Below are 21043 nucleotides of genomic sequence, written 5' to 3' on the forward strand. Positions count from 1 at the left end.
TAATTTTTTTTTTAAGACTCTAGGCTTAAAGCTGCAGCAGCCCAGAAGCCCTTGGCTTTTTAGAGCACTGCTTCAGAGGCATGGTGACATTATACTAATATTAATTGATATAATGGCTTAATGGCGTAATACAGTATTCTGGCTTCCTCCTACATGGCCTGGTACTGCTGAAAGAAACCTGAAGTAGGGATTTGGAGAACTAGCATTCTGGCTTCTGTCTGGCCTCCAACTCAATGTGCAAGGCCTGTCCCCCCTCTCTGGGTCTCAATTTACCCTCCTCTGAAGTGAGAAATTAAACTAAATGAGAGCTAAGTGCTCCACCCAGCTGTGATGAATCATAATTCTAGATTCAGCATGTTTCTCTTCTGAAAGAGAAAACTGTTGGTGTTCTTTAGCTGTGGAAACAAGGGATCTCTACCTAAGGACCTGGGAGATGGTCGAATTCCAAGGATTGAGAGGCTCAGAATCATCCTTGTTTTTTTTGTTGTTGTTGTTAGTCCTCACCAGAGGATATTTTTTTCCCCGTGATTTTTAACGGGAGTGGAAGGAAGAGGGAGAGACACATCGATTGGTTGCCTCCCAAATGCACCCTGACCCAAGCCCCCCCGCCCCCATCAAGCCTGCAACCAAATTATGAGTTACTAATGAGTTATGTGCCCTTGACCCTTGACCAGAATCAAACCGAAGACCCTTCAGTCTGAGCACCGACGCTCTAACCACTGAGCAACTGGCTATGGCAGAATCATCCTTTTTTTTTAGGCAAGAAAGTTGAGACACAGTTGCTGTGTGACCAGTCACAAGTGACTGATGGAGACTGAATTCAAAACCAGGCAGATCTTCTGGGCTCCCCTTAGCCAGGACACCCTTTCCGCCCAGACTATGAGGATCTACCCCTTGGCATGTGCTCAGGAAAGGAAGGGCTCTGCCCTCTGGTGGCCGACCTGACACAAGGGCACTGGCAGGCACTCTGTATGACTAACGGTCCACCCCATCTCCATTGTTGGAGGACATGACTTTTAGAAGCATCCTCTCTGGCTAAGTAGGCAGACAAGCAGGCTAGTCAGAGACATTAGTGTCCTGCTGTTTCTGTGCAGTCATAAACCACCGCTGCCCCACCCCTGGCTCCTGGCTTCCTCCTGTGGCTGGAAAGCTCCCTGATTGGTGTAGAGGCAGCAGCAGCAGCCCAGCTTCAGAAGCAGCTGGGCAGTGCTCCCTGCCTTGTCCTCTGGGAACATCTCCCTGTCACTGCCCTAGCGGGCTGGTCTGCAGTAGGGGCAGAGCACAAGACAGTTTCAGAGGCAAAGGACAACAGGGAAATCTCAGTGGGCCGCCTCTCTTCCTGAGGATACTGGGGCAGTAGAGAATGCCTGTGCTGGGAGGCAGGTGAAGCCTTGACTTTGCCATTAATCTTGCTGGATGACCTTGAGCAAGTCACTTTAACTTTTGGGCCTCAGACTGTGCATCAGTAAGATAAAAGAATTGGATGGATGTTTTTAAAGTTCTAGCCTATAACAACAGCCATTTCAAATTTTTAAATATGTTTTTATTGATGTTTGAGAAAGAGGAAGGGAGAAGGATAGAGAGAGAAACATTGATTGGCTGCCTCCGGCATACCCCCTACTGGGGATTGAGCCCACAACCTGGGCATGTTCCCTGGCTGGAATCGAAACAGCAACCTCTTGATTCATAGGCTGACTCTCAACAACTGAGCTATACCAGCTGGGCAACAACAGTCTTTAAACTGCTCTGCCTCAATGTCTTCCCAGCCTCCCCAGTAAAAGTATGAAAGATCTTTCCAAACGTACATCTGATCTTCTCCTTCCCTCACCTTGGCTCCACTGTGCAATGCCTCTCCCAGTGCATATGGGCCAAAGGCCCTGCTTCTTCGCCTGAAATTCAGGCCTTTTCTGAGGATCCCTGCCTACCTCCCTGGCCACATCTCACACAGGGCACTTGACACATTTTTGGAGCACGCAGTGCCATCTTCCAACTCTGGGCTATTCCTTCTGCTGAGAATTCCATCCACCCACCCCCTTCAGCCCCCGCCTCCCTATTCAACTTCTATCTCCTCATCTTTCAGACTCAGATGCTATTAGTTGAACTGATGGCTCCTCCTTGGTTCCCCTTGGCCCCAGCTCCATGCTCAGTACTTCCAGCCTAGGGTCTAGACCTCCGAATTGCACTTGTATGTGTATAATCTGTCTTCCCCTGGGGTCTTACAAACAATTCCTCAAAGACAAAGACCTATCAGAGTCACCTCTGCACTCTAACCTTGGCATGCTCAGGGAAGTTTTGTTCAATAAAAGAGACTCTCTGCTTCAAGAAAGGATTGACTTAGAGATGGTCTTACCCTTGAGAAAGATTTGAAAGGTTTTGCCCCAAACAAGTGGCCATTGCCAAGTTGTGGCAAAAATTCAGGAAGGCAGAACTGTAGATGATCCCAGGAACAAAAAGGGCCATAGGCCAGAAAGGATGATCTTGGAGAGGATTCAAACAGTGGATTTTGAAAAAGAACCTGTTGACATAGGGCTGATGACCCACAGATTCCCTGTTCTGATACCTGGAGCTGGCTACCCCTCACCAACCAGCTCCCGAAAATCTAGGGCACGATTCTTAGATTAGATCCCCTAAAACTGATTGGGCTGGAAAGAGGGAGAGATTTGAAAGTCTACTACATCTTTACATTTTAAGTCTTACCTTTCCCTATAAAGAGCCAGCTTCAAAATTTAGCATACCAAAGGAATGTCTCTCACCATAAAATAAAAAAAATGACTATCTCAAAGAGATGAACTGTCCCCATTCTTAGAGACCATCATTTGAGGGCAGAGGAGCCTAGACTAGAATCTTCATTCCAAACTCAGCTGTGTGAACTTGGGCCAAGTGCTTCACCAACCTGGACCTCAGGTTCCCCACTGAATCTTTTTTCTTTTTAAAATATATTTTTACTGATTTCAGAGAGGAAGGGAGAGGGAGAACGAGATAGAAACATCAATGATGAGAGCGGATCATTGATCGGCTGCCTCCTGCATGCCCCCTACTGGGGATTGAGCCCGAAACCCAAGGACATGCCTTTGACTGGAATTGAACTCAGGACCCTCCGGTCGGCAGGCCGACGCTCTATCTACTGAGCCAAACCAGCTAGGGCTTCCCCACTGAATCTTAAAGACAAATCTCCACCCTGCCGTCTGAATCAGACTGTGACAGGGATGCATTCCTTGACTTGGTAGAGGGGTCTGAAGCAAGTGTTGTGATGCTTAGAACTCCAACAGAGGGCAATGACTCATGGGAATCCCACAGTGATAGGGATGGAGGCAGCCTGCCACTCACATGGAGTGAAGCAGTTGCTTTTTGTTTTTAGAGGACTCCAAGCTGCAGAGAGCCCACCAGCTTTAGCTCATTTCAAGGAAGCAATTTCTCCATCAGCTGGAACTGTCCAGTGCTGGCATAAGCTGAGTTTGGAGGGGGTAGGACAGATATCAGGTCAGGGGCCAGCAGGAAAGCAGCCTGAAGACCAGGCAATCAGAGATGATGCTGAGCAGTAGTTCTCAACCTGGCTGTGCATCACACTCCCCCAATACCTGGGGGAAGCCTGTTTAGAATACAGTGTCCTATGTCCAATGTAAGAGGTCAGAATCTCCAGCAATGAGGTCTGGGAACCTGTATGTTCTCAAAGCTCTCTGGGAGATTCTTCCACTACCAGTAGCCTGCCAGGGTAACCTCAAAGTCTCTGGCAACTCTGAAGAGGCAGACTGGGTTGCCTGAAAAGGAAGTGGAGTGTCTATGAAGCCTTTTGAGATCTGGATGGAAGAGGTGAGGGAACTAGCATTTTCTTGTGTTGGCCATTCTGCTGAGTTAGCCCTGCACTAATGCTTCCAAAGTGCAAATCCCACTTGGTCATGTAATAGGAATTCTGATGCTGACACAGCAGGCAGACAAGAGCCCAGGCTGTATCTGTGGACAGGAGGTAGGCACAGACATTCAGCACCAACTCCTTGCTCTGCGCCTGGGGACAGGCAGGAGCAAAAGGCACCCCCTCCATGCCACGGTATCGGAGCCAGCTAGATTTCCTCCTAGTCTCCCTGGCGTTTGGGGTCGGTAATTGGAAGGGACAGCAGGACACTTATTCCTCCAGTAGAGGAATCCCTTTTGTAGCACTCCTTCTCTTGGGTGGCAGCCCTTGCTAGCATACCTCCAACCACAAGCTATTACCATTTCCTGAGGTCTTCCAGCAATGGGACAGCTTCCACATTCCTAGACCCATCTGCCCATTGTTCCTCATTTTGCCTTCTGGTTTTACAAGAAAAAGGAAAACCCTTCTCCCCACCATTCTTTCACATTTGAGATAAGAAAATATAAAGCCCTTTTGTCTCCACGTTGGACCGTTTCCCCAAGAGCAGAGTCGGTTTGAGCATGTGCTTTCTCTATCCATGATGCCTGGTGGGAGTGGAGAAATGGCCAAAGAGATGGATGACCAGGACATACTGAGCTCTTGAGACCTACCCTCCGCGCGCGCGGACACACACACACACACACACACACACACACACGAAAAAGGTGTGCCCAGAGGGTTATACAAGGCCTAAGAACACTTCACTACAAGTGGAGGTTTGGCTGCCAACCTCAGGACAGCCTTCCCCAGCCTAGGCTGGGCCAGGTGCCTACATCAAGGCTGCCTCAGGACCTATAATCAATGCTTTGTCCTCCTCCTACTCCTGCGTCCTCACCTCAGTTCTAACACTCAAATAACAAGGAAAGGCCAATAAGTGTGTGTGGCGGGGGGGGGACAGGAGAGAAATGTGTTTGCCCCATGCCCTCATAGACAGTAGAGAAGCCACGCTTCAGATGAGGAATTCAAGGCACAGAAAGGTTAAGTAACCTGTCCAGGTCACACAGCTAGGAAGCAAATCATAAAGGAGGCTCATGTGTCTCCTGTGCCTCATCTCACTATCCAGAAGTACCATCTCAGTGGAGAGAATTTCTTTTTGTTGTGGTTGTTGTTGGCCCCTTTTCTGAGCCAGTAAAGGCAGGCCTGACTGCCTACCCACAGCTGGGTTTATTTCTAACCTCTCCTGTGGGAGGATGCAGATAAAGCTGACGCGAGGGGGACAAAGGGAGGAAGTGAGTGACCTATTCACTCATGGAAGTGGGTAGGAGTGTGCTCTATAGGGGGATGAGTCAAAGACAAGGCCCTTCTGGAATTGGAGGGACAGCAGTTTCCAGGTGTACTGCCCAAGGCTGTGGCTGCCAATGCTGGATTTAGGGGCCTGGTACAGAAAACAGAACACAGTGACTTGCTGAATAACCTTAAATAAATTATTTCTCTTCTCTGGATCTCTGTCCCTCCTTTGCAAAATGAGGAACCGAGGACCCATCAGCTCAAAACAAGCTACTTGGGTTAATACTAAAACTTTTGCATGTTCTTGTTTTCGTTAAAATGATCAGAACTCCAGTTACCCTGTGTAGATCAGGATATCTCACAGTGCTATCATAGGGGTTTCCTGGGTATCTATGACATCACAGGGATTTCCTGGGTTCTAGAGGAAGGGGAAGGGAGGATCAATAAAAGAGTACTGAGAGGCACCAAGTTTGGGAATCTCAGAATGGATCAGATACTGCCCTTAATATTTTAGTCAGGAGCGATTTTGGTTTTGTTTGTTTTTTAAAACAATATTTTTTATTGATTTCAGAAAGGAAGGAAAAGGGAGAGAGAGATAGAAACATCAATGATGAGGGAGAATCATTGATTGGCTGCCTCCTGCACACCCCCCACTAGGGATTGAGCCCACAATCTGGGCATGTGCCCTTGACCAGAATTGAACCTGGGACCCTTCATTCCCCAACTCTTTTCACTGAGCCAAACCAGCTAGGGCAGTCAGGAATGATTTTAAGCAAGAGAGAGATGGGGTCAGATTTGTATTTTAGAACAGTTGCTCTGGCAGCTAGGGCAGCTGGTGAATTGGAGGCCAGAGGAATAGAGAAATTTGGGGGGCTCCTGTAATAGCTCCTCTGAGAGGTGGTGAGGGTTAGGTTAGAGTAGCAGTGGTGGCTGTGGGAAGAGGGAGATGATCAGCATGGCTCCTAGGCAAGGTGTGGACTGGGACGATCCCATTCTAGACAGAGCAGGTTTAAGGGAAAGATCACAGGTCCCGTTTGGGAAGTGATTTAAATGAGTGTAAAAGGATATATTGGTGAGATGCCTGGGTTGGGTCTGGACGTAGAATTGTGAGATCTCAGTGGGAATAGACTCCGGGGCCTGAGAAGAATGTAAGTACACAGGGGGTGAAGTGGCCGGTGAAGATGGGCTCAGGAGGAGAGCTAGAGGGAGCATCAGGAAAACCATGTGACTCAGGGATCGCAGAAGAATGTGGCCATCCAGCTCTCATGGTGCCCCATGGTGCCTAATGCCTCTAGAAACTCACGTAAGGACAGAAAAGAAGGCCATTTCACGAGTGAGGGCATCTCTATTGACCTTGGCAGGTGCAATTTTGGTGGAGCCCAACTACAGTAGTTCAGAATGGCAGAGGTAGAGGGGCAATGAATTAGGGTTTGGAGATGACTGTTTTCATTGGTAATTTAATGGTCAAATGAAGGAGGGAGAAGCTGTCATTACTGGTGACTAAGGGCAGAGGGAGGGTTTCATTTGTCTGAGACTAGGAGTTATTTAAATGCTCAGGGGAAAGAGAGTTAAAAAGTGTTGAGAAAGAGGCTGGAAGGATGGGGCAGGTAGAAGGGACAGGTGGACGAACTGAGGTGGAGTTGGGAGTTAGGAGCCCTGGAGGAGAAGTCTGCTGGGATGGAAGGCAGGTGGGATGGACTGCTGAGTGGGAAGAAGGGAGGTTCCTGGGAACCTCTTTCTCTGAGAAGGAAAAGCTTAAGTCATCTGCTGAGTCATGGGAAGAGCAGGGGAGGAGGTTGTGAGCCCATGAAGGTTGGAGGGAGCCTCTGGGGAGGGTGGGGGAGTGAGCTAGGGAGAGGCTGACCATTTGAAGACTAGCTGGGTCAGGAGGCCACACGCAAGGGACCCCATCTGCTCTGCCCTGTGGTTTTCTCCATACTGTGGGCCAGGAGCTAAGTAGGCTGAGGTCAGAACACCCAGAGCAGGCAGGGGTATAGGGAGCCCAGTGCTCGTTCAAAGGAGTGAGTGCCAGGATTGGCCAAGGACAAGGTGAGGAGGGGAAAATAAAATCCAGGGAGCAGGTGAGTGGGCATGCAAGAGGATCCAGAGGATCAGGAGATTGAGGAGTCATGATTCTGGGAGGCTACCCAAGACCCACAGAAAGTTCTGGGGAGTGGACATGGGCTAGGGCTGGGGCCCAGGTGTAAGGAGGGTCCCCTGAGAGGCGCTGGTGGGAGATGCTATGTTTTATGGATGCTGGAGACCCCCAGGGTGAGACAGGGCCTGGAGAAGGAGGCAAACTGCAAAGGGCACCAAAGATCTCAGGCCTGAGCCCCAGGGAAGGGAGTTTGCCCAAGGCATGTGGAAGGATTAGTGTGCCCAGCCAGCAGGAGAGCTAGTGGCTTGGACCTTTGCACCTTTCGGTTCTACCTGGCACAGAGGCCCTGCCACCCTCACATCTTGCTCCCCTGACTCTAATCTGGGACAGCACTTCCGCCTCTGTGAGGTGAGGACAATTAGAGCTTCATAGTGAGGGAAGACGTAGCTAAGGGCTTGAACAAACTGGAGCAGGACAATGGTTTTCCCCTGCTTTATAATTTTTTCATCCACTTCGTCTTGCAGGTGACTGAGGAGAGGCAGCAGGCAGAGTGGGGCATCCGTGATTCCTGAAGGGCTGAATGTCTTGGGGTTACTTCTGGAGCAGTGGAAGAAGGAGATTACTCCTGGCCCTGGAGGAGGCTCTGGGGCAGACCAAAAAAACAGAGATGAGAAAAGAGTAATGACAGAGAGACAGATACAGTGGCAGAGACATAGACCCAGCAGAGAGACACACGTACACATACAAGGATCCGATAAAGGGACGATGAGGAAGACAGACAGCCTGAGACAGAGATGGGGAGACAGAGCAGGCTGGCCAGGTGCCCACGGCTCATCCTAGAAGCTGCTGGGCCGGACCCAATCAGTATAAGATGGATGGCTGCTCTGGGAAGGCAGAGGCCGCCAGGCCAGGCAGCTGGGCCATCTCTTCCACCTGCACCGCCTGCTGCAGAAAGCCCAGCCAGGTGACCCTGTTTGCCCAAAGCAGACTAAGGAATGTCGCCTGCGGGCTTCCTCAGGGGCAGCAGGAGGTCCGAGAAGGGGGCTGCTTTGGAGGCCTGGCCCCCTGCTCTGCCTCTCACTAGCTGTGAAGTTTGGCAGCCACTGAGCTCCCTGCATCTTCATTCCCACCTGCCAAATGAGAACCACCCAACCCTCAGTGATCCTGACATTTTCACCTGCTTCTTAGAGACAGGGACCTGGATAGCCTGGGGCATTAAGGATGTCTTTTAGGTCCAAAAAGAACTTGGAGGTTCCCAGCCTCTGTTCCCAGCACCCTGTGGGGATAGTTCCAAAAATCTGGCCAAGCAGATTGGGCTGAGGGTGATGAGTCATGAGAGTAGATTGTGACCCCAGCTCCCAGGGCTGCATAATTGATAAAGATCCCACCAATTAAGGGTTCCTAGCCACTTCCCCTCACACTCAAACCCCAGCACTGAACCCTTATGCTGGGTGTCAAGCCCTGTCACAACAAGGAGGAAAGGATGTTTTATTCCTCTGTCCTAACCGTTCAAGGGATCTGCCCCAGATGGCAGCCCTCCACATGGGACTAGAAGAGACTCCTGATCACCAGGGCAACCTGCACACTGACTTCAATCCTGCCTCTCCACCACTCATTTGCCCTTTCATTCATTCAAATGTGGAGTGCCTACAAGGTGCATAAAATGTGGTAGGGGAGATAAGTAAAATGTGATGAGAGGACAAGCCCAGGATGCTGGGAGAGGACATAGAGGAGATCCATCCCCTATCCTGGCCTATCCAAATCCGTGGTCTTCAACTCCAGTTCAGTGTAAATGTTCCCTCTTCCAGAAGGCTTCCCAGAACTTCTACAAGGAGTGACTTCTTCTGCCTCAAAACCTCATACATTGGGATCTTATACAAGAGCTTGTACTGTATATGCATTATGTCCCTATAGATTGTCTCCTCTTTGGAGCAGAGCCCAGATCCCATTCATCTTTGCATCCTACCAAGCCCAGCACAGTAGGAGGGCATCAGAGTTCAATGGATACATATTAGTTGTATGTCTTTGAATTTCAAGGGAGTTTAATATTATGCATATATTATGTCGTTAAGCCTCAGTCTTTTCAGTTGTAAAGTGGGGATAATAATGTTCACTTCCCGGTATGGCCAGTTGGAGCAAATGAGATATTGCATGTGAAGTTCCCTGGCAAGCTGGAGGCTGTACAGCTCAGCGCAGCCGTGGGCTGTTGCTAATAATATAGCAATCTCGAGGTTGGAGCTGGACACAGAGGCAGAGAGCAGGCGCCCCTCTGTCTGCAGTTTCTCTTCCTGCCTGACAGTGGTGGAGTGGCTCTCTGAGTCTGAAACCCAAATGTGGGCAGCTAGACTGCAGTGGGAAGAGAAGCCAATGTGAGCCCAAATCTCCAAGTTCCAAGTTTGCCTCTAGCCCAGGATAGGTGACCTTGGGCAGGTCAGTCCCTTTTCTGAGCATCAGTTTCTCCATCTACCAAGTAGAAATAATAATATCTGGCTGGCTGGCAGCAGAGATGAGGTGAGGCCTGGTGAGATTTAGAATGCATAGGATCTCTCTCTCTCTCTCTCTCTCTCTCTCCATACACACATGCACATTAACGTCCAAATACTATGCAGTTGTGGGGTCAAAGTGAGGTCTACACTAACCCCTCTGCAGACATCACCCCTTCCCTTCCACACCCTGACTGGGTCAGGAAGTAGCCCCTTTCCCTGGGAGACAGCATAATTTCTGGCCCAGAGTGGTACTCAAATACTTATTGAAGAAGAGAATAAATGAACACATAAATGGGGCCACTGCGAGTCTCCTGAAGCATTATTGCCCGCTTTGGGCAGGTAAAGAATTCACCCTCTGTTCACTGTCTCCGCTGTTTCCACCAAGACCAAACCAACATCATCTCTCCCTGCATATTGCAGTAGTGTCCAAACTGGTTTCCCTGCTTCCATCTTATTCTCCTACTAGCATCTACCTCTTTTCCACAGGGTTTCCAGAGTGATCTTTTTAAAATTCAGATCTTATTATCTCTCTCCCTCTGTTTAAAACCCTCTGGTTAGCTTCCTGCTCCCTCAGGAATAATGTCAGTAATCTTTTTTATTTTTCCTCTGACAAGGATATGCTTTTTATTGATTTGAGAATGAGAGAGAGAGAGAGAGAGAGAGAGAGAGAGAGAAGAGAAGAGAAGAGAAGAGAAGAGAAGAGAAGAGAAGAGAAGAGAAGAGAAGAGGAGAAGAGAGAGAAACATCAATTGAACCTGGACTTGTGGGCACCCTGACCAGGAATGGAAGCTGCCACCTTTTGGTGCATGGGAGGATACTCCAACCAAATCAGCCACCTGGTCAGGTAACCTGCCTCTGACTGAGCACTCTGTTCTTTCCCATCCCAACTCTCATCTGGCTTTGATATAACCATTGGTCTGTCTTCTGCTAGACCAGTGGTTCTCAACCTTCCTAATGCCGCAACCCTTTAATACAGTTCCTCATGTTGTGGTGACCCCCAACCATAAAATTAGTTTCGTTGCTACTTCATAACTGTAATTTTGCTACTGTTATGAATTGTAATGTAAATATCTGATATGCAGGATGTGTTTTCATTGTTACAAATTGAACATAATTAAAACATAGTGACCACAAAAACAATATGTAGTTATGTATGTGTTTTCCGATGGTCTTAGGCAACCCCTGTGAAAGGGTCATTCGACCCCCAAAGGGGTCGCAACCCACCGGTTGAGAACCGCTGTGCTAGACTGTAAATTCTAGAGGAGCAGAGACCTGGTTTACCCGGATTGGCTTTTTCACCTCTGCCTGGCACAGGAAGGAGCTTAATCACTTGCTGAGTAGCTGAGTGTGCTGAAAGGAAGACTGAAAGTAGTCTTTTTTTTAAAATATGTATTTTATTGATTTTTAGAGAGAGAGGAAGGGAGAGGGATAGAGAGATAGAAACATCATCGACCGGCTGCCTCCTGCATGCCCCTACTGGGAGCCTGCAACGCCAGGCATGTGCCCTGACCGGGAATCAAACCGGTAACTCCTGGTTCCTGGGTCACCGCTCAACCGCCGGGCCACAACGGCAGGGCTGAAACTAGTCTTTGAGAGCAAAACAAACTCCAACTGACCAAGACACATCAGGAGCAAGGGTGGGAGGGTCGTGTGTGTGTGTGTGTGTGTGTGTGTGTGTGTGTGTGTGTGTGTTTAAACTTACCAAGTCATTTAAAGGGACAGTGCCAGAGGGAAGGTGGGGTGGGCGGGGGGTGGGCAGGGCATCAGATCTTGACTATGAATTTGAGAAGCAAACCACTGAGATGCAGAGACCACCATCCTCCCTGCCTTATGTACATCTCAAAGGCCCTCGGGGACAACTCCGGAGACCACAGGTGCCACATTCTCAGTGTGGCCCCGCACCCCCATGCCTCCGCTGAGGTACATCTAAGCAGCTGGTTGTTAAACTCTCGGTCTGGTGCGCAGGTCTGTGAATGTCCGCACCTTTCTAATTGCACTTTCGGTGAAAACTGGCCTTTCAACTGTAACGGGCCTCGCTCTAGGTTAACCTCTGAAAGCAAGAGGAAAGATCCCAGCCCGGCCCAACTGGGGAGGCCAGATGCGCTTTTTCAGCTGCAAATGGCCTCTCAGACTAGAAAAGGCTCCCTTCCCCCCAGGCTCTTAGGGAGCCCTTCCTGAGCCTTCCTAGCCGTCCCCTCGGAGGCCGCACCCTGGGTTCCCCCAGAAGATCCCAGGGGCGCGCCCAGGAGGGGCTGGTTCGAGGGAAGGAGAGGGCGGCTCCTTCGCCTTCCCGGGCTTCCCAGTCCAGCGGCGGACGCGGCGTCAGAGGTGGGGCTTCGGCTTTCCAGCGGGTGGGGCTCCCACTCGCCCTCCTTTTCCCGCCAGCCCGGCCCCTCCCCGCGCCACAGCCGTGACTCAGCGGGAAGGCGCGACCCCGCTGGCCGCGAAGGGCCGAGCCGCACCCTCCCCTCCAGGTCCGCGCCTCTGAGCTTGTGGGGCTGGAGGGAGAATTCGTGGGCTGAGGTGGGAGTTCCCATTCCTGGTCCTTGAGCTTTCTGTGTGCCCCAGAAAACCCGACCCTTCTCTACCCTTGTTTCCTTTCCGTACAGCGGAGCTAAGAACAAGCACCTCCCAGGCGGTCAAGAGACAAGACAGTATTAGTTCCGAAGAGTGGGGGGCTTTTTGAAGTTTGTCTGTTCAGGGTGTGAACACCGCCCCCTAGTTGCTACCTGTGTGATCCTGGCCACTCCTTCAATCCTTACGCGTAAACAGTGCAATAAGACAGTGCCCACAAACGGGGAGAGAACATGAAACGACTTGATTTTCATAGGTGGCTGCAGAATTCTAAGGAGGAAGGCCAGCTTTGTGGGGATAGTTCCAAAAATCCGGAAAGCTAGTCCTGGGGGCTAAGTAACACAACAGAGCTGGACAGTTCTGTGTATGAAATGAGCAAGAACCCAATTTAAAAATGGGCAAAGGACTTGAATAGACATTTCTACAAAGAAGATATACAAATACTCAATAAAGATAAGGGGAGATACTCAACATAACTAGTCATTAGGAAAACCAAACCCAGTAAGTAACGCTTTAATTTTAGTCACTAGGATGGCTAGATTTTTTTTTTAAAGGGGGGGGTGGTGGAGGTGGGGAAATGAGAATTAGCAAGGATGTGGAGAATTAGAGCCCTTGTGCTTTGCAGGTGGGACTATAAAATGGTGCAACCATTGTGGTAAACAGTTTGGCAGTTCCTCAAAATGTTAAACATAGAATTACCATATAACTCAGCAATTCCACTCTCAGGTGGTATATATCCAAGAAAATTGAAAACAGGTTCTTAAACAGATATGTGTACAGGAATATCCACAGCACTATTATTCATAGTAGCTAAAAGGTGAAAACAGCCCATGTCCATCAACAGATGTCAGGATAAACACAATTTGGGAAGTCCATCCAAAGGAATATTATTTCACCATTAAAAATAATGAAGCTAGCCAAAACCGGTTTGGCTCAGTGGATAGAGCGTCGGCCTGCGGACTGAAAGGTCCCAGGTTCGATTCCGGTCAAGGGCATGTACCTGGGTTGCGGGCACATCCCCAGTGGGGGATGTGCAGGAGGCAGCTGATCGATGTTTCTCTCTCATCGATGTTTCTAACTCTCTATCTCTCCCTTCCTCTCTCTGAAAAATCAATAAAAATATATTTAAAAAAAATAATGAAGCTACAATACATGCTACAATCCAAATGAACCTTGAAAACATTATGCTAACCCTAGCCGGTTTGGCTCAGTGGATGGAGCGTCGGCCTGCGAACTGAAGGGTCCCAGGTTTGATTCCGGTAAAGGGCACATGCCCGGGTTGTGGGCTCCATCCCCAGTGGGGGACTTGCAGGAGGCAGCCGATCCGTGATTCTCTCTTATCGTGGTTGTTTCTATCTCTCTCTCCCACTTCCTTCCTCTCTGAAATCAATAAAAATATATTTATAAAAAAAGAAAACATGCGAAGGAAAACCAGACACAAAAGGCTGCATAGTGCCACAATTCCATGCCTATAAAATGTCTAGAATAGGCAAACCACATAGACAGAAAGTAGATTAGTGGTTGCCAGGGACTAGGGGGAGTAGAAATGGGGAGTGACTGCTAATGGATATGAGGGGATTTTTGGTGGGGGTGATGAAATGTTCTGGAATTAAAATAGTGGTGGTGGTCACACAACCCTGCCAATAGACAAACCCCTACTGAACTGTATACTTTAAAAGACTGAACTTTATAGTATGTGAATTATATCTCAATAAAGCTGTTAATTTTTTTTTTAAAGAGCAAAAATGTGGGAGTTGGATGTCTTGCAAACAAGGGAAGAGAAGAAAGGAGGTGGCAGGAGAGAGGGAGGGTCCCAGCTCCCAGTGTTTGGGGTAGACCATTAGGGCTAAAGTAAAGAAAAATCAGTGAGCCTGGCCAGTGTGGCTCAGTGGTTGAGCATCAACCATGAAACAGGAGGTCACAATTTGATTCCTGTCAGGGCACATGCCCAGGGTGTAGGCTTGATCCCCAGTGTGGGCTGTGCAGGAGGCAGCTGATGTGTGGTTCTCTCTCATTGATGTTTCTATCTCTCTCTCCCTCTCCCTTCCTCTTGAAAATCAATAAAAATATATTTTAAAAAGAAAGTGAAAATCATCTGGGAGTGTGTGTATGTGTGTGTGTGCACGCGCGTGCGCATGTGTGTAGAAGAGCTTTTTAAAAACGGTATTTTATTTTACTGTTTTTTAAAATATATTTTTATTGATTTCAGAGAGGAAGGGAGAGGGAGATAGAAACATTAATGATGAGAGAGAATCATTGATCAGCTGCCTCCTGCATGCCCTCCCCCCACACCCGGGGTGGAGTTGAAACCCTGGGTATGTGCCTTGACCAGGAATAGAACCATCACCTCCTGGTTCATAGGTCGATGCTCAACCATTGAGCCATACCTGCCAGGCCAGGGTATCTAATTTTAAATTTTCAGTTGCTTGTTGGGCCTTTGCTACACATCGTCAGCCAGATGTGCTACATGCATGGCATGGAATTGGTGGAACTTTTGGAGTGAGAGCTTAGTCAGTGACCAGGAAAAAGGAGAGCCACAGAGGAGGCAAAAACAGGTGGGAGATGCAGAAATCAGCAAAACTCAGGGATTCAGAGATCAGCAGAATCTAAACTCCTTAAGAATTCCTGAGGTTTTTGGTAGGGATGCTGGGAATCCTACTTTCATAGGAGATACCTGGCTGGGTCCTTTTAATTAAACCTTAAGAGGCAAGGTGCTCTCAGCAAGTTGAATGAGGTAGGAGATATTCAAGAGGCTGACATCTGGGGCACCTATATCACTCATTTTCCAATGGAGTCTCTTCGCCCTTAGATAAAACTCCTCCCATGGCCTAGAAAACCCTGAGTGGTCTGGTCCTTCCCAGCTTTTCTGACTCATCTCAGCATGACCTTCTTTGCTACAATCACAATGCCCTTCTCATTGGTCCTTTTGAAAGTCAGGCTAAATCCTCAGCCCTCCACCCCCACCCTTCAAGGACCTGGAATGGCCAGAAGTTCACGGCCAGCTCCCTCTCGCTACTGAGGCCTGGCTCAAACCTCACCTCCTCAGAGGTTTTCCCTGACCACCCAATTCCTACCACAATACTCTGCTTTATGTTTTTTATAGCACTAATCAGTAGGTCAAAGTCTCTTGGCTATTGATTTGTTTAATGGCTTATCCATTTTCTCTTGAAGGTAATCTCTGTGCCATGTAAACCAGAACCTGGCCTACATCTCTTCTTGCTCTGCAGCCCTAGAGCCCAGCATGGCACTTGGCCTAGCACACAGGTGCCCCAGGAATATTTGCTCATGCCCTACATTCACTGAGAAAATATTTGAGCACCTACTGTGTGTGAGATCCTGTGTACAAAGTTGGGCACAACAGCCCCAGCCCCAGCCCTGAGGTTACAGCCAAGCTAGCAGTCTGCTGAGATACAGGGGATGAGTGCTGTCACTGGAGAGGTACAAGGTGCAGTGTGGGCTCCTAATCCAGATTGGGGAGGAGGGTTGTATCAGTGAAGGCCTCTGGAGAAAAGGAAAGCCAAGATATGAGGCTAAGTAAGAGTTGACTGAGGGGAAGGAGGAGAGAAGGTGATGCCTATTCCAGGCAGAGAGAACAGAATGTGCAGAGGCTTGGTGGGAAGAGAGCCCAGACATTAGAGAAATTGAAAGTAGCTCAACCTGGCTCGATCCTGGCAAGTGGTGAGGGATGATGCTGAAAACACAGGCAGAGCCAGGCTGTGCAGGGCCTTATAACCCGAGCTAAGGAGTTGAGGAAGAGCACTGGGGAGCCATAAAAGGGGTTTGTGTGAGCAGGGGAGTGGCACCATCGGATTTGTAAACATTAGACAGTTTATTATGTTCTGGGTAGTGGGTTGGAAGTCAGGAAGACAGTGAAGATACCATGCAAGAAATGTGGAGATGGAGAGAAGTACACAGGTTCCAGCAGGATTTGGTAGCTAGAATCAAGAGGGTTTAGTGATTAATTAGTTTTCTTTTTGTTTTTGTTTGGGGTGGGGGGGAGGTTGTTGGGGATAACACCCAGATTTCTAGCCTAAACAAGTGATTGGTAATGCTACTTACTAAACAGAGAAACCCAGATATAGGTGTAGGTGACAAAATTCTCAGTGGGACAGGTTGAGTTTCAGGAGACTACAGGGTATTCAGGTCATCATTGGATTATTCTAGGAGTTTCTCAAGGATAAAAGCCTGTCTTATTTATCTGTATGGTCCCAATCCCACGATGCCCTCACACATAGAACACTAAATGTGCTGAATAAACAGTGAACAGAACTAGCCTTAATAACCGGCTGGAAAACAGGTTTCAGGTAAAACCACAGGAAAGTCTCAGTCAGGATGGGCTATGTTAGGCTGCTCTAATAAACAACCCCAATCTCAGTAGTTTGGAGCAGCAAAGACTTATTTCTCACTCAGTCTCTATGTCCATCTTGAGTCCATGAAGACTTTGCTCCAGTTGGCTCTCACTCAGAGCCACACAGGTTGATGGAGCCTCCACCTCCTGGAACATCACTGGTCACTTGAAAGCAAGGGAACTTGACACTTGTGTTTGGGTCCTTGAAGGCTTCTGCTTGGGGGGCACTTCCCCTCCCATTTCATTGGCCAAAGCGTGTCATAGGCCACACCTCACTTCAAGAGGGCAGGGAAGTGCAAAGCTATCACATACCAGGAAGGTGAAGAACTGGACATGTTGGTGACCAGTATTAATGTGCATCAAGAATCTTAGGTTGTAGTCCTGGGTCCACTGTACAAATTTGGATAAGTCTTTTCTCCTCTCTGAGCCTCAGTTTTCCCTGTCTGTAAAATGGGACAATAATAATTCCCTCACAGGGCTGCTATGAGGGTCAAACAAGAGGTCATCAATGAAAACACTTTGTTTAGATGGGAAAGGGCACATAAGGAGTGGAAAGCGGTGATATTTCTGGCACAACAAAGAGGCACACTCAAATGTGGGTATGCTGGAGTGACTATGACTACAGTCTAAGCAGATTCTGAATATGCTGAGTTCAGACATGGGGGCTGTGAGATGGATAGAGCATTCCTGTCCAACTCCCTGAATTCTTAAGCATTTTCATTCCTCCATTCCTCATCTCTCCAATGACACAGTGGGTCTCAGAGAACTCCCTAACCAATGGAGACAAAGCCATTACTGCCAAGAGCTTGGAGCTCATGTCTGCCTCCCTCTTTGGCTGAGAGCCAGGACCCAGATTTAGAGCCTGTGGGAGGCAAAATAATGGCCCCTCTAAGATGTTCACATCCTAATCCCCAGAGCTCCTGAATCTGTTACTTTACGTGGCTAACGGGATTATGCAGATGTGATTAAATTAAGGGCCTTGAGATGGGAGATCATCCTGGATTATCCAGGTGGGTCTAACACTCATAAGAAGCTTTGGGCCGGAAGAGGGAGGCAGAAGAGTCAGAAGAAGAGAGTGTGATGGTGGAAGCAGCAGGTAATTGCTGGCTGGAAGGAGCACATGAGCAAGCATGGGATGCAGGCAGCCTCTAGAACGCGGTTCTCAACCTGTGGGTCGCGACCCCTTTGGGGGTGGAACGACCCTTTCACAGGGGTCGCCTAAGACCATCGGAAAACACATATATAATTACATAGTGTTTTTGTGATGAATCACTATGCTTTAATTATGTTCAATTTGTACCAATGAAAATACATCCTGCATATCAGATATTTACATGACGATTCATAACAGTAGCAAAATTACAGTTATGAAGTAGCAACAAAAATAATGTTATGGTTGGGGGTCACCACAACATGAGGAACTGTATGAAAGGGTCGCGGCATTAGGAAGGTTGAGAACCACTGCTCTAGAAGCTGGAAAAGGTAAGGAAACGAGTTCTCCCCTAGAGCTTCCAGAAAGACCACTCTTCAGACACCTTGAACTTAGTCCATTTCAGACTAGTGACCTCAAGAACTATAAGATAATCAATTTGTGTTGTTTTTAGCCACTGAGTTTTGGTCATTTGGTACAGCAGCTGTAGGAAACTCATGCAGAGCCTGCTGGCTGGACTTGTAGGGCAGAGGCTTGATGCCAGACAGCTGCTACTGGCAAGACCCCGGGGCTAAGAGAGGCTCTGGCAGGATCTGCCACTTCTCTATGCCCCTAGGACTGCAGGTGAGGTGCCCCAAAAGCAGCCTCTGCAAAAGCCCCAATGCTGCTTTGCTCTACCTTATCTGCCTTCCTGCCCCCTGTCAATTTTTTCTGTTCTAATGACTCCACCACCTAGCTATGTGACTTGAGCAGACCCTTCCTTTGTAGGACCTAGATTTCTCTATTTGTAAGTGCAAAACAGGGATGGACTAGGAGACCCTCTAGAGGCCTTCCAGGCCTGATACTGAGTCAGCATTTCCAGGATGTGATGGCCTGCAGAGAGCTCTCGGATGATGCTCTTGAACCGCCCTCCATCCCCAAACCTCCAAAAAATCTTTACCAGTCTTTCCTGCTGCCACAAACAATGCATTTGTGTCCAAACACTGACCTCGGTTAAAAGACAGAGGGTACAATGCTTTATTGACTTGGCACCTATGAATGGATGGTTACAGACCCCCACAGTTCTTTGCTATTGCAAAGTGGAGGCTCTGTGGTGGGGGCAGCATAAATCACAGATGCTGGTTCTAGCTGCAGGGAGGGGCCACTGTCCCTGCTTTGGCCCCTCCAGTCCCCTTATCCAGTCAAGCACCATCTGAGTCTGGGCCCTCATGGAACAAGCCAGGGCAACGACCCAGGTTCTTCTACAGTCCCAGGCAGGCTAAGGTAAGGGCTGCAGGCTTCTGTCTTCCCTCTTCTTGGGGATCCCAAGATGGGTCGGGGGAAGGGAGAGACCCCATTTTCTCCTGAATCACCCGGATTGGGTTCCAGGAAGGTAGGATTAGGGGTGCTGTACCTGGAGCCCTACCAAAGAGAGAGTTAGAAGTCATTCCCTTTCCCCAATTTTCTGTTTTGGCTGAGCAGAAAGTGGGAGCTCTTGTTGAATTGGGTCCACAACAGCTGATGGGATAAAGCCAGGCCATCCTATGCAGGACCACACCATTTGGGCAGGCTCTCTCCCAGGCAAGGGGAGGAAGGGCTGAGTGAACTGCAATTGTCACAGGAGGAAGGCTTCCTGGAGGAAGAGGGGCAGGCCATAGTAGGTTCCTAGAAGAGGTGGTCTGCAGGTCACAACAGCCGGCACAGAACACTGGCATCCTCGCTGTGGTCACAGTTGTGGGCATCCCAGCGGATATGAGAGCAGAGCAGAAGGGTGCTTTCGTCCCCACGGCACTTGACATTGTCCAGGAGGATAGGGCCTCGGCCTGGGCCAAAGTGGGCTTCTCCAGGGGCTGCCAGAGCTTGACCACAGCCCAACTGGTGGCACAGGACACCGGCTGCCCTCAGGTCCCAAGCATCATCACAGACAGTGCCCCACCGCTGTCCTAGGAAGAGCTCTACACGCCCCTCGCATCGATGGGCTCCATTGGCCAAACGTAGGTGCCCTGTAAGGGGACAAGGCCGGGAGCTGGAAGGTGCTGGCCCATGCCACGCCACTCCCAAGCAAGGACAGGGAAGGGGCAGAGGAAGCAAAGGGTGTTGGCATGAGACACAGCACTGCCCTGGGAGCCCCTGGACTTGGGCAGACAAATGAGATTAAAATAGGATGGACATCAGTCAATATTCAGCCTCCAGATGGAAGAACATGTACAAGCCTTTGGGGGGTACCCTGGGCATGTTGGGTTGCATGTCTGCTCTCTCCGTAGTCCACTGTTCATAATCCCAGTACCTCAGCTACAGGGCTATCCTCTCTGGAGCCTGTGATTGTGTCCCCTGAAGGCATCAGTGTCTCCTGAGGTTATCATTGCCTACCCTCACCCCCTGGACTACCCAGGCTAAAGAGTAACTTCTTTCATTTCCCTCCTCAGGAAAGGAGCCCTATGCCCTCATTTTAAGCTACAGATTCCTTTAGCTTAAAACCCATCTCCCTCTTTCTGAACACTATACCTCTATTAATGAGACTTGAGATTAGCCCAAAAAGGCAAAGGTTCCAGGACATGGTAAAATCTGCTGAGCTACCTAACCCCAGGCTGTGACCTCTCCTGATCCTGGTCCTTACTATCCTGATGCCTCTACTTCCCTCTTAGGGGCTGTGGGCACCTACCGTCCCTGGGCCGAGGAGTGGGAACCCGGGTGGTCTCAGAACCATCCTGCTGGACTTGCAGTCCTAGCTCCTCTGGGCCTGGCTCATCAAGGACAAAGAAAAAGAGGCGGCTGTCACATTGGGAACATGTTGCCTGAGGACAAGTCACCTCCTACCCTCACAAGGGAAGCCTGACCTAGGGACAACGAACTTTACTGGACCCCGAAGAAGGACCCCCCCACCCCCATCAGAAATGGTGATTGTACTTTTTTTCACCCTGGGGCCCAAAGCAGAATCCTCTGTAGCCTACCCTTTGTGGCCAAGGCCACTAGGCCCCGGGGTTACCCAACTGGGGCAAATATATCAATTCCCAAACCAAGCAACGAACAGCATTTTAAAATGTGTAAGACCCTGCAAACACCCCTATCTTACTGATTCCTTCCAAACGGCATGGGGCTTGCTTCCAAAAGCTGATCAACTCTCCGTTTACTAGAGCTTTGGGGGTCCTTGACTCAGCAGAGCAGTAACACCCCAGCCCCGCCCTTGACAGGCTTTCTGAATTCATCCGGGTCTCCGTCTCTCACGCCCCGCCCCTCACTGCGGCAGAACGCGGGCCGGCCCCACCCCACACTCTCACTGCAGAAGGCTCCT

General features: G+C 49.3%; 1 protein-coding gene across 1 annotated transcript in view; it reads right to left on the reverse strand.

Moving 5' to 3' along the window:
* Positions 1 to 18761: 18761 nt before the first annotated feature.
* SSC4D (scavenger receptor cysteine rich family, 4 domains) overlaps positions 18762 to 21043 on the reverse strand; it is an 11588-nt gene continuing 9306 nt past the window's right edge. Inside the window, 2 exon segments of the mRNA XM_015570241.1 lie at positions 18762 to 19754; positions 20414 to 20491. Coding sequence (XP_015425727.1) covers positions 19438 to 19754; positions 20414 to 20491 — 395 coding nt within the window. The 3' untranslated portion in view covers positions 18762 to 19437.

The sequence above is a fragment of the Myotis davidii genome, unplaced genomic scaffold, assembly GCF_000327345.1.
Source record: "Myotis davidii unplaced genomic scaffold, ASM32734v1 scaffold726, whole genome shotgun sequence".
Classification (NCBI taxonomy): domain Eukaryota; kingdom Metazoa; phylum Chordata; class Mammalia; order Chiroptera; family Vespertilionidae; genus Myotis; species Myotis davidii.